This window comes from Gobio gobio (genome assembly GCF_949357685.1).
Source record: "Gobio gobio genome assembly, chromosome: 8".
Taxonomy (NCBI): domain Eukaryota; kingdom Metazoa; phylum Chordata; class Actinopteri; order Cypriniformes; family Gobionidae; genus Gobio; species Gobio gobio.
The window spans coordinates 53,378,785-53,394,843 of record NC_137114.1 but is presented as its reverse complement, the minus strand read 5'-3'; the positions used below and the strand labels follow the sequence as shown (position 1 = coordinate 53,394,843).

The 16,059-nt window shown below is 39.9% G+C and overlaps 1 protein-coding gene across 1 annotated transcript; it reads left to right on the top strand.

The window, feature by feature from the left end:
• Positions 1-8,000: 8,000 nt before the first annotated feature.
• Positions 8,001-13,788, top strand: hspb12 (heat shock protein, alpha-crystallin-related, b12). The gene is made up of 4 exons (XM_079823560.1): positions 8,001-8,271; positions 8,339-8,446; positions 11,596-11,729; positions 12,684-13,788. Exons 1-4 carry the CDS (start codon positions 8,049-8,051, stop codon positions 12,834-12,836), a joined length of 618 nt encoding a protein of 205 aa, XP_079679686.1. The 5' UTR covers positions 8,001-8,048; the 3' UTR covers positions 12,837-13,788.
• Positions 13,789-16,059: the final 2,271 nt, after the last annotated feature.

Genomic DNA, 16,059 nt, shown 5'->3' with positions numbered 1-16,059 from the left:
CAAATCCACAAAACACATGTGGACTGGTTGGGCAAACTCCCATGAACCCTCCAGCACCCTGTAGAGGGTATAGAGCTGGTCCAGTGTTCCACGACCGGGACGAAAACCAGACTGTTCCTCCTGAATCCGAGGTTCTACTATCGGCCGTATTCTCCTCTCCAGTACCCTGGCATAGACTTTCCCGGGGAGGCTGAGAAGTGTGATCCCCCTGTAGTTGGAACACACCCTCCGGTCCCCCTTCTTAAAAAGAGGGACCACCACCCCGGTCTGCCAGTCCAGAGGCACTGTCCCCGACCGCCACGCGATGCTGCAGAGGCGTGTCAGCCAAGACAGCCCCACAACATCCAGAGACTTGAGGTACTCAGGGCGGATCTCATCCACCCCCGGTGCCTTGCCACCGAGGAGTTTCTTGACCACCTCGGTGACTTCAGCTTGGGTGATGGACGAGTCCTCCTCTGAGCCCCCAGCCTCTGCTTCCTCAATGGAAGGCGTGATGGCGGGATTGAGGAGATCCTCGAAGTATTCCTTCCACCGTCCAACGACATCCCCAGTTGAGGTCAACAGTCGCCCATCGCCACTGTAAACAGCGTTGGTAGGGCACTGCTTCCCCCTCCTGAGGCGCCGGACGGTTTGCCAGAATCTCTTCGAGGCCAGCCGATAGTCCTTTTCCATGGCCTCACCGAACTCCTCCCAGGCCCGAGTTTTTGCCTCCACAACCACCCGGGCTGCAGTCCGCTTAGCCTGCCGGTACATGTCAGCTGCCTCAGGAGTCCCACAAGCCAACCAGGCCCGATAGGACTCCTTCTTCAGCTTGACGGCATCCCTTACTTCCGGTGTCCACCACCGGGTTCGGGGATTGCCGCCTCGACAGGCACCGGAGACCTTACGGCCACAGCTCCGAGCGGCCGCAGCGACAATGGAGGTGGAGAACATGGTCCATTCGGACTCAATATCTCCAGCCTCCCTCGGGATCCGGTCGAAGTTCTGCCGGAGGTAGGAGTTGAAGATCTCTCTGACAGGAGACTCGGCCAAACGTTCCCAGCAGACCCTCACAGTACGTTTGGGTCTGCCGGGTCTGTCCAGCTTCCTCCCCCGCCATCGGATCCAACTCACCACCAGGTGGTGATCAGTTGACAGCTCCGCCCCTCTCTTCACCCGAGTGTCCAAGACATACGGCCGCAGGTCAGATGAAACGACCACAAAGTCCCAAAGATTAGTAATTATGTCAATTTGAAAGGCGCAATATGTACGATTTTTTGATTAAAATATCCAAAAACCACTAGAACAATATATTTAGTTGACTTGTGTACGTATCCCAAATGTTTCCAAGAATGTTTAAATCCAGAGAAATCAGCGATTTTAACCAGGACACGGACTGTGCGTCGCATCTCAATGACATCATACCCGCGTTACCCTCCGGTTTCCATTTATTTTGTAGTAACCATGGAAACACCAAAGCCGCTTTAACATCTGATGTGTTTTATTAGACACTGTTTGGATCATTGAAGGACAGAAACTGATCATTATGAACACAGAAACATCATAATGAATAAGTAATAGACTTTTTTTCTGCCCTGGTTTTGAGGCTCTCTCAAGAAACGCTCTGTTTTTATGGGCGTGCCGCACTGAAGACTTGGAAGTAAACGCCCACGGCTTGGATTGGTTAAGATTTGCATATTTAATGAGCTTCAGCTCCCCTGTGGTCAGTACATGTGGGAATTGTTTTGAAAGCGTGTGGAGAAACGGCCGCCCACAGGGCTTGCAAAATGTCTTTATCAAACAAACACAATGATTCATCTCTCATCCACTTGCGATTGATTGGAATGTTATTTTTTGTATTACTTGGCCCACCCGATCGATGAATATAACCACAAGCCGTACACACACACACACGCTTCAAATATCCAGTCAAGAGAGTGAACGCACATCAAGAAAGGAATGTTATTTGACTATTTACGAGAACCCGTCGGCAGACCGGGCTTACATTTTAAACACTTATCCCGTTGGTCTTTGCGAGCCCATAAACATGTCCGAGTCTGATCCCGAATCGCAATGAACCAACAACACCACAAATAAAGGATTCTCCAGCCTGTGACAGCGTGCTAAGATATGTTCAGTTAGACACATACACATAATCAATACGATCTGTAACAATGCAATACTATCACATATAAAAAAACATGTTTTACTCACATTAGTGTGTTGCTTCATTGTAATCTCATCCTGTCTGCAAATCCAGTCTCTTGTTTAAAAACGAATCCGTGGTTAAATGAAGTAACAGCCGCGCAATGTCTTCCCCACATGAGCTGGATATTCATTAAAAATAAAGTTCATCCATGCATTCATAATAGCTTATGTGGTATGTTTATTTCTTAGGCCTACATAGAGCTAAACCGCGTCGAAACTTCTATGACATCTCAGGCATGAGTCGGTGGGCGGGGCTACAGAATCAGGCGTACATATTTATCTGTTGAGGCAGCGTTTCAGCACACGATGACGTCAAGAGATGGCACATTTTGTTGGGCCTGGTGTCAATAAAAGCTTTTCTCTGACTAACAAGGAAGTTTCAGCTCTGAAACTAACAGGATTTTCTTATATCACGATGAACTTTTATATATCTAAAGCTCAAGGGAAAGTTGATTTCTCAATTCATCACCCCTTTAACACACTCAAATGTGTGTAATATGATAAAACAACGCTGCGTTACACACACACACACACACACACACACACACACACATGAGCGGAAGAAGCAGAAGCGCCTGCCAGAATAAAAGCTCCACCAAATCAAGCGTCATCAAGCTACGCCTTTGTTTTGAATAAGCGCCCTCTAGTGGTGGAAAACTACATATTGTGCCTTTAATGCATTAACTAACTAATGGGAACTTACTATAAAGTGTTTGTATTATAGTTTAAATTAATATTTTGAATACATTTTTATATTATTTTTCATTTTAATCTAGCAAGAAAACAAATAAGGTGTTTGAAATGTTGTTTATCACGTTGATGAGGGTGGGTAGTACACCATAGAGTGCAACAGTCGGGTTTCGGAAGTAAAAACTCTCCATAGGGAAATAGATTTTGAACAAAAATCAATTTATAAACCTTTAAAGACAGCCTTACTGTGAGCTATGAGGTGGCTAATCAGTGGTATTTGCTTCTGTTGAAGCCGTCAGCCTGCATTATTTCAACCTGGTTTTAAAATAATCATATTTAACTGTGGAATTAGTGGTGAAAATGAAATACATTAATACATTAAATACATTACCCATGATGCTGTACAGGAAATTCTACCAATCAGAGAGAAATAGCTTAATTAGCCCACCCATGAAGCGATGGAATAATCTTAAAAATATGTTGTTTACATATACAATCAATATTTTTAGATGTATAGTTTTATATTTCTCCGTCGTCAACTCGATGCTGTTGTTGGAAATGCTTCATGGGATTGTAGTTCTTTCCCTCACTAAAGGGTCTTGTACCTTTTGTGTTTTTGTCAGATTTTCAAAGTTACAATCAAAGTTTGCAGTGTTATGATTCACCTCGTAGCTGTACCTGGATCATGAAAAAGTGGGCGGGCAATGCACTCAAAACTATTTTGAACAGCATTATGTGATTGTAGTGGCGAACTTTGCTCTTGTCTTTTATGGGATTTTGTTTCCACCCGATGGGATGATCAATAGCATCGCAGAACTCGGTTATGTAACGCAATGGATGCTCCATTTGCCAACAGGCTCTTACAGTCTGATTATGAATCATCCCCTCCATTTCAAACACAACAAGTGTCTGACTGTTTTTCTATTTCATCCTTCACTCTGTCTTTTTTCCCCCTCAACGTTTCACCTTCAAACTCTTTCATCTCAATATCTCTCCTTGTGTACGTCCTTGCCTCTCTCTCTCTCTCTCTCTCTCTCTCTCTCTCTCTCTCTCTCTCTCTCTCTCTCTCTCTCTCTCTCTTGGCAAAGATTAGCTCTTTTTTAAGGTTAAACGTTATAAAAAACGTCTTAAAGGGATAGTTCACCCAAAAATTTAAATTCATGATTTTGTCAAGCTCAAGTTGTTCCAAACCTGTATACATTTTTTTTTTTTCTGTTGAAGAGTGTTTGTAACCAAGCAGATCTCGGCAGCCATTGACTACCATGTGGTGTATAGTATACAAATATACTCTAAATATACTAAAAAATACTCTTCCAAATATATTCCTCTGTGTTCAGCAGAACAAAGAAATTCACAAGTGTTTGGAACAACTTGAGCGTGGCAGTTTTTGGGTGAACTATCCCTTTAAGTCTCGGTCACACCACGCTCTGATTGGCCGGATGCTTCCCATTGTGATTTGCGTTTGACCATCCAATCACGTGTCTTCTCTGATCACTTTCCCGGGGCAAGAGGCGACATTGAAATGAGAGCAACAATTGAGTCCTGTGTGTGTGTTTAAGCGTATATAAATAGACATTGACTTCCTGTCCAAAACCAGCAGTCAGGACGTCATTATGCACGAGCGAGTCATTCTGTGTGTGTGTGTGTTCATTTTGGGGTCGGAGTGTGTTAAACATGCATTTGTCTCTGTGCTGTTACACTCTTAATTAGAGCGGTTCATGGCCCTCCGAAGGTTTCCGTTCTGGAAATGACACTCGCTGGGGACGCGAAGTGCCAGTCAGTGTTTAATTAGACTGTTCATTCCCTTGATAATGAAATGTAGGTGTAGGTGTGTGTGGGCGCACAGACACATTACAGGTCGAACCTTACGCTTTCATTTTCTTCTGTATGCCTTTCTTTATGAATATCGGACTGCTGCTTATTTTAATATCAAAGTGTTTGTTTTTGCATCTTTCTTGGGTTCCAAATAAAATGGATTAAAGTTGCTGTGGATATTTACTGCTTGAAAATAATGTATAAAACATCACTACTACTGAAACTGATTTATTAATTGCTTTTTTGTTCGGAACATGCGTAAAGGTATAACATTTGAGTAATTTAGTACAGTAGAGGGGCCGTATTTTGCATGTGATTCCTATGTGCAAACACATTGACCACTTCAGCTCTGCACCCCCTCACCGACCCACCCGTGGGTCCAATATTGCATCATCATAATCATTTGAAAAAATCTATAAGTTGTACAGCACAAAACTGGTATTGTTTGAAAGATTAGAACCTCAGCTTTCTTGATAACCCAATCACTTTTGCATTTATGTTACATAGAAAAAGATAATAAGGTCTGAATTTGACCCCCCTGCAATTAAATTTCATATTTATATCACACAAACTCACCAAAAATAGGCAAGTCATATATCAAATGAAAGCTCTTACCCTCAAGAATATCACTGTTATTTCACCGAATATACACTTTACAGTAACGTTATTATCAAAAGAATCACGAAGATGGAAATGACTCCTTTGAACAAGCAAACACATATTCCTAAACAGTCATATTCCATTTCGGATCACTAACGCGTTATGGCGCTAACAGCCACAAACGCTATATCAGCTCGTTCCTTAGGTTGTTTTCTTCAAAATGAGACCATTTTCACATGTCTGTGAGCAAGCATGGCCAAATGACACTGTAATATGTCACCGATGTCCAGATCAAAACATGTGATGCAGACAAATACTCTTTTTATCCTTAGTTTTTGTTAGCCGCGATGACGTCATCACGTATTGCGTCATACGTCAAAAAAGCTGAGTATCTCAGCCCTCTAGATTATCAAAAAAGTAATCTATGTAATGCATGTTACTTGTAATGCGCTACTTTACTCATTACATCAAAAAAGTAATCTATGTAATGCACGTTACTTGTAATGGGTTACTTTACTCATTACATCAAAAAAGTAATCTATGTAATGCATGTTACTTGTAATGCGTTACTTTACTCATTACATCAAAAAAGTAATCTATGTAATGCATGTTACTTGTAATGCATTACTTTACTCAATACATCAAAAAAGTAATCTATGTAATGCATGTTACTTGTAATGCGTTACTTTACTCATTACATCAAAAAAGTAATCTATGTAATGCAAGTTACTTGTAATCGGTTACTTTACTCATAACATTAAAAAGTTATCTATGTAATGCAAGTTACTTGTAATCGGTTACTTTACTCATAACATTAAAAAGTTATCTATGTAATGCAAGTTACTTGTAATCGGTTACTTTACTCATAACATTAAAAAGTTATCTATGTAATGCAAGTTACTTGTAATCGGTTACTTTACTCACAACATTAAAAAGTAATCTATGTAATGCATGTTACTTGTAATGCATTACTTTACTCAATACATCAAAAAAGTAATCTATGTAATGCATGTTACTTGTAATGCGTTACTTTACTCATTACATCAAAAAAGTAATCTATGTAATGCAAGTTACTTGTAATCGGTTACTTTACTCATAACATTAAAAAGTTATCTATTTAATGCAAGTTACTTGTAATCGGTTACTTTACTCATAACATTAAAAAGTTATCTATGTAATGCAAGTTACTTGTAATCGGTTACTTTACTCATAACATTAAAAAGTTATCTATGTAATGCAAGTTACTTGTAATCGGTTACTTTACTCATAACATTAAAAAGTTATCTATGTAATGCAAGTTACTTGTAATCGGTTACTTTACTCATAACATTAAAAAGTAATCTATGTAATGCAAGTTACTTGTAATGTGTTACTTTACTCATTACATCAAAAAGTAATCTATGTAATGCATGTTACTTGTAATGGGTTACTTTACTCACAACATTAAAAAGTAATCTATGTAATGCAATTTACTTGTAATGGGTTACTTTACTCATAACATTAAAAAGTAATCTATGTAATGCAAGTTACTTGTAATGCGTTATTTTACTCATAACATCAAAAAAGTAATCTATGTAATGCATGTTACTTGTAATGGGTTACTTTACTCATAACATTAAAAAGTAATCTATGTAATGCATGTTACTTGTAATGCGCTACTTTACTCATAACATCAAAAAAGTAATCTATGTAATGCATGTTACTTGTAATGCGCTACTTTACTCATAACATCAAAAAAGTAATCTATGTAATGCATGTTACTTGTAATGGGTTACTTTACTCACAACATTAAAAAGTAATCTATGTAATGCAATTTACTTGTAATGGGTTACTTTACTCATAACATTAAAAAGTAATCTATGTAATGCAAGTTACTTGTAATGCGTTACTTTACTCATAACATCAAAAAAGTAATCTATGTAATGCATGTTACTTGTAATGTGTTACTTTACTCATTACATCAAAAAAGTAATCTATAATCTGTTATGCACGTTACTTGTAATGGGTTACTTTACTCATAACATCAAAAAAGTAATCTATGTAATGCATGTTACTTGTAATGGGTTACTTTACTCATAACATCAAAAAAGTAATCTATGTAATGTATGTTACTTGTAATGGGTTACTTTACTCATAACATCAAAAAAGTAATCTATGTAATGCAAGTTACTTGTAATGGGTTACTTTACTCATTACATAAAAAAGTAATCTATGTAATGCATGTTTTTACATGATTTTAAATAGTGTTATTCATTGGTTTGTTAAATACACACTGTCTCACTGTGTTATGTTTACTACAGTATCTCTTCAGTTAAAACCAAAAACACATACAGTCCACTCAAGTGAACATCTGAAAATCTCTCTGTAAAATATGTGTTAAAGTTCAGATCTTGTTTTTCATTGCAGGTGTGCAAGTTTCTTGCTTTACTTTGTCGTAATTGGGTAATTGATAAATACACTTTTACTGTTTAAAAGTTAAAAATGAATTTTAAAAATGTGTTATTATTTTATTTATTTATTGCAGTTTTTCGATCAGTGTGATTCTGCGGGTCTCTCTGCCAACACTGTCTCCCGCTCATTTTGAGAAGTTTTCCATGTCTTATCTCGTTGACCGTTATTTCAGGAGTGGATTCCAGAGCCAAGGCCTTTTATGGACTGGTTAGGGTGTCCAGCTGACCCATAATGCACTGCGTCTGCTCTCCATATGAGACCCGCTCACTGCAGAGACGCCGCTACTGTCCTCCGTCCGTGAGCTCATGGCTTCTTCAGCCTCGTCGTTCCAGCGCTCATCACGCTACAGCACGAGCACCGTCAGGTCCTTCAACACCGACTCCCTGCACCCGAGACTTCACCGTCAGTTTGGAGAAGAAACCTCCATCAGCTCCATCACCAACGGGTTCGAACCCGAGTCCTTCAGCAGCTGCCATGGGGATGCACAGGAGGAGTCATCGTGGGGTGAATCCTTTGGGGGTTATCAAGGTAATCAACTGTTTAACAGGTCACTACAGTGATCGAGAGGATGTTATGGGTAACCAGTGTTTTATAGGTTACCAAAGTGACCGAGACTCTATTGGAGGATCCCCTGGTGACCAACAGTGCCACACACCCCAAAGAGGAAACCAGGGCGACTGGACCCTTGGAGAGGACATACAGGGTAAGTGAGGAGAACACCGTTTCAATGCCTAATGTGAAGTTCACCAGGCAATAGGTCCAAGATTTATTCAGCTTTATGTGTGGATATTTTTATGAAGGAAAAAAGCTATTTAATATCACAAAAAGCAATGTAATGTTCTTTCCAATGGGGTTGGAGTGGAGCGAGTAACAGAACACACTAGAGAGCATTAATCAGCGCCAACTAACCAGAAAAACAGTGTAAAACACTGATGTACAGCTGCTGGGAGACCTCTGCAGAGAGAGACGTCAGAAAGGACAAATCACAATTATATTCTGCACTGTAAGAGGAAAACACTGGGAAAGGGGACTGGTCATTTTCTGCCAGGACATTATGACATTTACAGACATTTCCTTTAACCGTAAATCATAATACAGTGCAACGCATAGTAAACTTTTGCAAACTTTTGTGGGATTTCAATCTAACTTCTTATGTACTTTCACAGTATAATAAAAAAAACTGTACGTGCAAATAATATAGTATTAATGAGGTAAAAAGCTATTTTAGTGCACTTAAAGCAAGTGCACTTTCTTGACTGTTTCTTAGTGCACTTTCTTACCACACTTAAAGTGAGTGTATTTTCATGACTGTTTCTTAGTGCACTTTCTTACCACCCTTAAGTACACCTAAAGCAAGTGCACTTTCTTGACTGTTTCTTAGTGCACTTTCTTACCACACTTAAGTGTACTTAAAGTGAGTGTACTTTCTTGACTGTTTCTTAGTACACTTTCTTAGCACACTTAAGTGCACTTAAAGCAAGTGCACTTTCATGACTGTTTCTTAGTGCACTTTCTTACCACACTTAAGTACACCTAAAGCAAGTGCACTTTCTTGACTGTTTCTTAGTGCACTTTCTTACCACACTTAAGTGCACTTAAAGTGAGTGTACTTTCTTGACTGTTTCTTAGTACACTTTCTTAGGACACTTAAGTGCACTTAAAGCAAGTGCACTTTCATGACTGTTTCTTAGTGCACTTTCTTACCACCCTTAAGTACACCTAAAGCAAGTGCACTTTCTTGACTGTTTCTTAGTGCACTTTCTTACCACACTTAAGTGCACTTAAAGTAAGTGTACTTTCTTGACTGTTTCTTAGTACACTTTCTTAGCACACTTAAGTGCACTTAAAGCAAGTGCACTTTCATGACTGTTTCTTAGTGCACTTTCTTACCACACTTAAGTGCACTTAAAGTGAGTGCACTTTCATGACTGTTTCTTAGTTCACTTTCTTACCACACTTAAGTGCACTTAAAGCAAGTGCACTTTCATGACTGTTTCTTAGCACACTTAAGTGCACTTAAAGAAAGTGCACTTTCATGACTGTTTCTTAGTGCACTTTCTTACTTCACTTAAGTGCACTTAAAGCAAGTGCACTTTCATGACTGTTTCTTAGTGCACTTTCTTACTTCACTTAAGTGCACTTAAATCAAGTGCACTTTCATGACTGTTTCTTAGTTCACTTTCTTACCACACTTAAATGCACTTAAAGCAAGTGCACTTTCATGACTGTTTCTTAGTGCACTTTCTTACTTCACTTAAGTGCACTTAAAGCAAGTGCACTTTCATGACTGTTTCTTAGTGCACTTTCTTAGAACACTTAAGTGCAATTAAAGCAAGTGCACTTTCATGACTGTTTCTTAGTGAACTTTCTTACCACACTTAAGTGCACTTAAAGTGAGTTTACTTTCATGATTGTTTCTTAGTGCACTTTCTTACCACTCTTAAGTGCACTTAAAGCAAGTGCACTTTCATGATTGTTTCTTAGCACACTTAAGTGCACTTAAAGCAAGTGCACTTTCATGACTGTTTCTTAGTGCACTTTCTTACTTCACTTAAGTGCACTTAAAGCAAGTGCACTTTCATGACTGTTTCTTAGCACACAAGTGCACTTAAAGCAGGTGCACTTTCATGACTGTTTCTTAGTGCATTTTTTACTTCACTTAAGTGCACTTAAAGCAAGTGCACTTTCATGACTGTCTCTTAGTTCACTTTCTTACCACACTTAAGTGCACTTAAAGCAAGTGCACTTTCATGATTGTTTCTTAGCACACTTAAGTGCACTTAAAGCAAGTGCACTTTCATGACTGTTTCTTAGTGCACTTTCTTACTTCACTTAAGTGCACTTAAAGCAAGTGCACTTTCATGACTGTTTCTTAGCACACAAGTGCACTTAAAGCAGGTGCACTTTCATGACTGTTTCTTAGTGCATTTTTTACTTCACTTAAGTGCACTTAAAGCAAGTGCACTTTCATGACTGTCTCTTAGTTCACTTTCTTACCACACTTAAGTGCACTTAAAGCGAATGTACTTTCATGACTGTTTCTTAGCACACTTAAAGAAGTGCCCTTTCATGACTGTTTCTTAGTTCACTTTCTTACCACACTTAAGTGCACTTAAAGCGAATGTACTTTAATGACTGTTTCTTAGTGCACTTTCTTACCAAACTTAAGCGCACTTAAAGCGAGTGTACTTTCATGATTGTTTCTTAGTGCACTTTCTTACCACTCTTAAGTGCACTTAAAGCAAGTGCACTTTTATGACTGTTTCTTAGTGCACTTTCTTACCACACTTAAGTGCACTTAAAGTGAGTGTACTTTCATGATTGTTTCTTAGTGCACTTTCTTACCAATCTTAAGTGCACTTAAAGCAAGTGCACTTTCATGACTGTTTCTTAGTACACTTTCTTACTTCACTTAAGTGCACTTAAAGCAAGTGCACTTTCATGACTGTTTCTTTGTTCACTTTCTTACCACACTTAAGTGCACTTAAAGCGAGTGTACTTTCATGACTGTTTCTTAGCACACTTAAGTGCACTTAAAGCAAGTGCACTTTCATGACTGTTTCTTTGTTCACTTTCTTACCAAACTTAAGTGCACTTAAAGCGAGTGTACTTTCATGACTGTGTCTAAGTGCACTTTCTTAGCACACATAAGAGCGCTTAAAGCGCATTCATTTTCATGACAATTTTTTTAGCACACTTAAAGCTAGTACACATTCATGAATTTTTTTCAGCACACTGTCACACTGTCAGGTAAAGCTGCACGTGGATCATGTCCATGTGAGACTTCTTTTAATGAGCCTCAGCATATAGGCTGCTGCTCATATTTATTTCTCATCAGTGTCTCTATTTCAGCTTGCGGCTCCGGTGTGGGCGTGGTCCGGGCGATGGGGAACAGCTACTTCTTGTCTGCAGATGTCAGCGGGTTCGAGCCTCATGAAGTGGTTGTGGTGGCGTATAATCAGCACGTGGTTATTCATGCAGAGAAGGTGTGTGATCTCATGGGATATAGTGGCTATTTTAGGAATACTGAAGTACGCAGTATATTCACAGTGTGCAGTGTACATTATATAGCTCTATGATACACAGCCCTTGTGATTAAGTGCACTTAATGTGCACATGTAGTGTACTTCAAATCTTAAAAGTGTATTTGTTTATGAAATAAAAGACCACTTAAGTGCACTTAAAGAGAGTACACTTTCATGACTCTCGCACTTAAGTAGACTTTTAAAAACATAACTTTGTAATAATTTCAAATTAAAAGTCTTTTAAAGTACATTTTTAAATCATTACGTTTTAATGCTTTAAAGAAGTACACTTATTTTGATGTGTTGACTAACACACTAAAGCACATGTACTCGATTATAATTACAACTGGAGCTCTGTATTAAAGTTAATATATTTTAAATGTTCTAAATTACAACGTCATTACATCGGTATCATTTTGTGATTACAAATATATTTTTTAAAATGCCATACAAGTTTCAATAGAAATGACATAAAAGCATATTTTAGTTTATCGTTGCATCCTACATATAGTTATAATACTTTTATTTAACAAGAATGCATTTAATTGATCAAAAGTGACAGTAAAGATGTTTATAATGTTACAAAAGATTCTATTTCAAATAAATGCTGTTCTTTTGAACATGCTATTCATCAAAGAATCATGAAAAATCAAAAGTATCGCAGTTTCCACAAAAGTCTATAAATTGATAATCATAAATGTTAGTTGAGCATCAAATCCTCATATCTGAATAATTTCTGAAGGATCATGTGACACTGAAGACTTTGATCACAGGAATACATTACACTTTACTATATATTCACATAGACAACAGATATTTAAAAATATTACTGTATTTTTGATTTTTAAAAATGCAGCCTTGGTGAAACTTCAAAAACATTTTTAAAATGGTACTGATGGCAGACATGTCTTTCAGATCGGAGCAGATGGGAGTGTCGCAGGCAAGTTTACCCATAAGTCTGTGCTGCCCGCAGACATGGACCCGTTGTCTGTGAGCTGTAAGCTGACCGCTGAGAGGATGTTGCTCATCAGCCTCGGACGCATCCAGGATCCCTGTCTTCCATCCTGAAACTCACCTTTGAACTTTGACCTTCTGTGATCTCAACAGTCAAACCAAGCCTGTTGTAGAGTACAGACTCAAACTCGGCCAAAGTCAAAACACAAGGTCAGGAGGATGTGTGTGAAGCCTCAGTTAATCACTCTCAGAAGAGAAGAGAAGAGAAGAGGAGAGGAGGTTCTGTAAGGAATCTTAAAGGGTTTCATATTCAGAACCTTTAGGGGTTCCATCATGGGATCATTTTAAGGATTTAGTTTTAATTAAATGTTATGTTATGCATTAATAGTTTGATGCTTGTTCATTTGAGAGTTTCTTCCTTGATGTTTTCAGAGTAACAGTTGTAAAATACACAATCTAAACCTTGAGATTCATGCACTGGAGAAAAAGAAAACAAAAAATCTAATGTTTTACAAGAAAATACCATTTTAGATTTTTCTTCTTCAAAATGTAATGTTTTATCCTGTGTGTTACTTGCTGTTTATTTGTCATTATTTTGTGAAATGTGCAAACAATTTCCGAATAAAGATGATTTCTACACGTTTTATTCCAGCGCGAGTCAGTATGTTTGTGAATTGAAAATCCATATTTAGGCCTTTCATTCACGTTTTCTAACATGATTAAGCGAAGCTATAAATCATCTCAAGGTTTTAGGTTAATCAGCCACATCAAATAATTCATTGTATATCTTGATTTATTTATTCCTTTATTGTTTTGTTTTTACGCTGTCCCTTTTTCTTCCATTTCCAATATTTGTATTTATTTATCTATTTTCTGTATTGTATATTTCAATACTGTACATGCTTTAAATGCTCAGAGTTAATGCCAGTAAAGTTGAAATCTCTCCATGTAGAAGATTATGATAAAGATGAATATAGAGGGGAAAGATGTGATTTCGGGATTGGGAAATAACTCCGTCTGGTCTCTCTCTATTAATTTATATAATATAAAAAAACAATGGGTGGTCAGATCTTGTGAATTAGTTTAAAAGAAATGTTCGAGTTAAGTTAGTCTAACATGCTGTGTTACCACAGACAGCAATTTGCAAGCAAAATAATGCAAAACATAAAACACATGCATTTTATTTACACTATGTAATTAAATAAATTTAATTAAAGTGGAAAATTTTTTTGCAGACATTTTGTCTACGCTACACTGTAAAAAGTGATCAGCTGATTTAGGTCAGGTCATTTGACCATTTCTTACTATTTTATTTTTACAGTGTAAATATAAAATTATTAAGATTTACTTTAAAATGACAGAATGATGTTAAATTGTTAGCATGGACATAAACCTTTAGTATAATGAGCTACATATTTAATTACAGATTGTTTCTGTAATTTTACATGAATTTGTATGTTATGTATGAAAACGTCTCGGTTACGGATGTAACCCTCGTTCCCTGAGGAGGGAACGGAGACGTAACGTTAGTGACTAACGAATGGGGGTTTCGCTTAGAAGCCTATCAACTTCGAGTTTTGAGAAAACGCCCAATGGCGTGCCAATGCCATGGGCATGCGGAATTTGCATACGTAACTCCGCCTCACTGCGTGAGTATATAAGGAAGTACGAGGCAATATCGCATTATGTTACCTGCTTGAGGAGCCAAGACTGAACTCCTGCGTTCCAGGTAGCACAGCTGATGTGGCAAGGGGACGTTACGTCTCCGTTCCCTCCTCAGGGAACGAGGGTTACATCCGTAACCGAGACGTTCCCTTTCGTTCAGTCACTACGACGTAACGTTAGTGACTAACGAATGGGGGTCCCAATATAATCCCGCCACTCAGCTGTCTTCCAGCGCCCTGCGTAAGTGTGAGTACCCTGTCGTAAGACTAGTACGGACGAAGGACTCCCACTTAACACAGGAATACCAAGGTACACTGGGAAGCATATCCCAGTGAGGGAATGCCAAAAATGCCTACCCGTGGGGAGGACTTAAGAGACACATATGACCCGCTGAGGGTTGCATATGGAAGATCTCTAGGGTACCAGCCGAAGGTGGATTTTTAACCCTAGGGGTGGCGGGGACACGCCAAGGGAAGAAACCCGCTCACTGCGGAGACTTACGGTGAAATACACATGTGGGGGTCGCCGGAGGGAACCATGCACATGGGGCACCTGGCCGGACATGAGGGTCTGGGCTCGAAAGGGCAGACTGAACTGATGTCGGCGTCGACAGTGCTGGAGGAGCTCAGGGCTCTCGGGGAGCTCACCTGAGGAAAATATCGCACGTATCCAGTCCGTGGAGTGGAGTGGCGAGCAAGCGAAGACACCTGAGCCTGGCCCATCACCGGCCCCTCGGGGGGGCGAGTACATAGTCGGACACTGGCTCCACTCGGAGATTGTAGAATCTGGCGAATGTGTTGGGTGTCGCCCAGCCTGCAGCTCTGCAGATGTCTGCTAGCGAGGCGCCATGCGCTAGAGCCCAAGAGGAGGCCACACTCCGGAAGTGTGCCCTCACACCAAGGGGACATGGTCGGCCTTGCTGCTGGTAAGCCAAAGCAATGGTGTCCACTATCCAGTGAGACAGCCTTTGCTTTGAGAGAGCACTTCCCTTCCGCTCTCCACCATAACAGACAAAGAGCTGGTCTGAGGTCCTGAAACACTGCGTCATGTCTACGTAGGCGCGGAGGGCGCGTACTGGACAGAGCAATGCCAAGGCTGGGTCTGCCTCCTCCAAAGGCAGCGCTTGCAGGTTCACCACCTGGTCCTTAAACGGAGTGGTGGGAACCTTGGGCACATATCCAAGCCGGGGTCTCAGGATCATGTGAGAGTTAGCCGGCCCGAATTCCAGGCACGCTTCGTCAACCGAAAATGCCTGCAGGTCCCCGAGCCTCTTGACTGAGGCCAATGCGGTCAGCAGAGCCGTCTTCATAGACAGAAACTTAATATCAACCGACCGCAAAGGCTCAAAGGGAGGTCTCAGCAGAGCAGTTAACACTACTGCGAGGTCCCAAGAGGGTACGAGAGGAGAGCGAGGAGGATTCAGTCTCCTGGCTCCCCTCAGAAACCTGATGACCAGGTCGTGCTGACTTACCTTCTTGTTCTCCAAGAGATCGTGGTGGGCAGATATTGCGGCCACATATACTTTGAGGGTGGAGGGAGACAGCCTTCGCTCCAGCCCCTCTTGGAGAAACTCAAGCACGGACCTGATCGGGCATTTCCAGGGGTCTTCTTGGCGGGAAGAGCACCAGGTGACGAAGAGGTTCCACTTCAACGCATAGGCATGCCGAGTGGA

Coding starts and splice junctions, on each gene's coding strand:
- hspb12 (XM_079823560.1), top strand. CDS start 8,049: ATGGCTTCTTCAGCCTCGTCGTTCCAGCGCTCATCACGCTACAGCACG. Junction 8,272..8,338: donor ATCCTTTGGGGGTTATCAAG/GTAATCAACTGT, acceptor AGTGTTTTATAG/GTTACCAAAGTGACCGAGAC. Junction 8,447..11,595: donor CCTTGGAGAGGACATACAGG/GTAAGTGAGGAG, acceptor TCTCTATTTCAG/CTTGCGGCTCCGGTGTGGGC.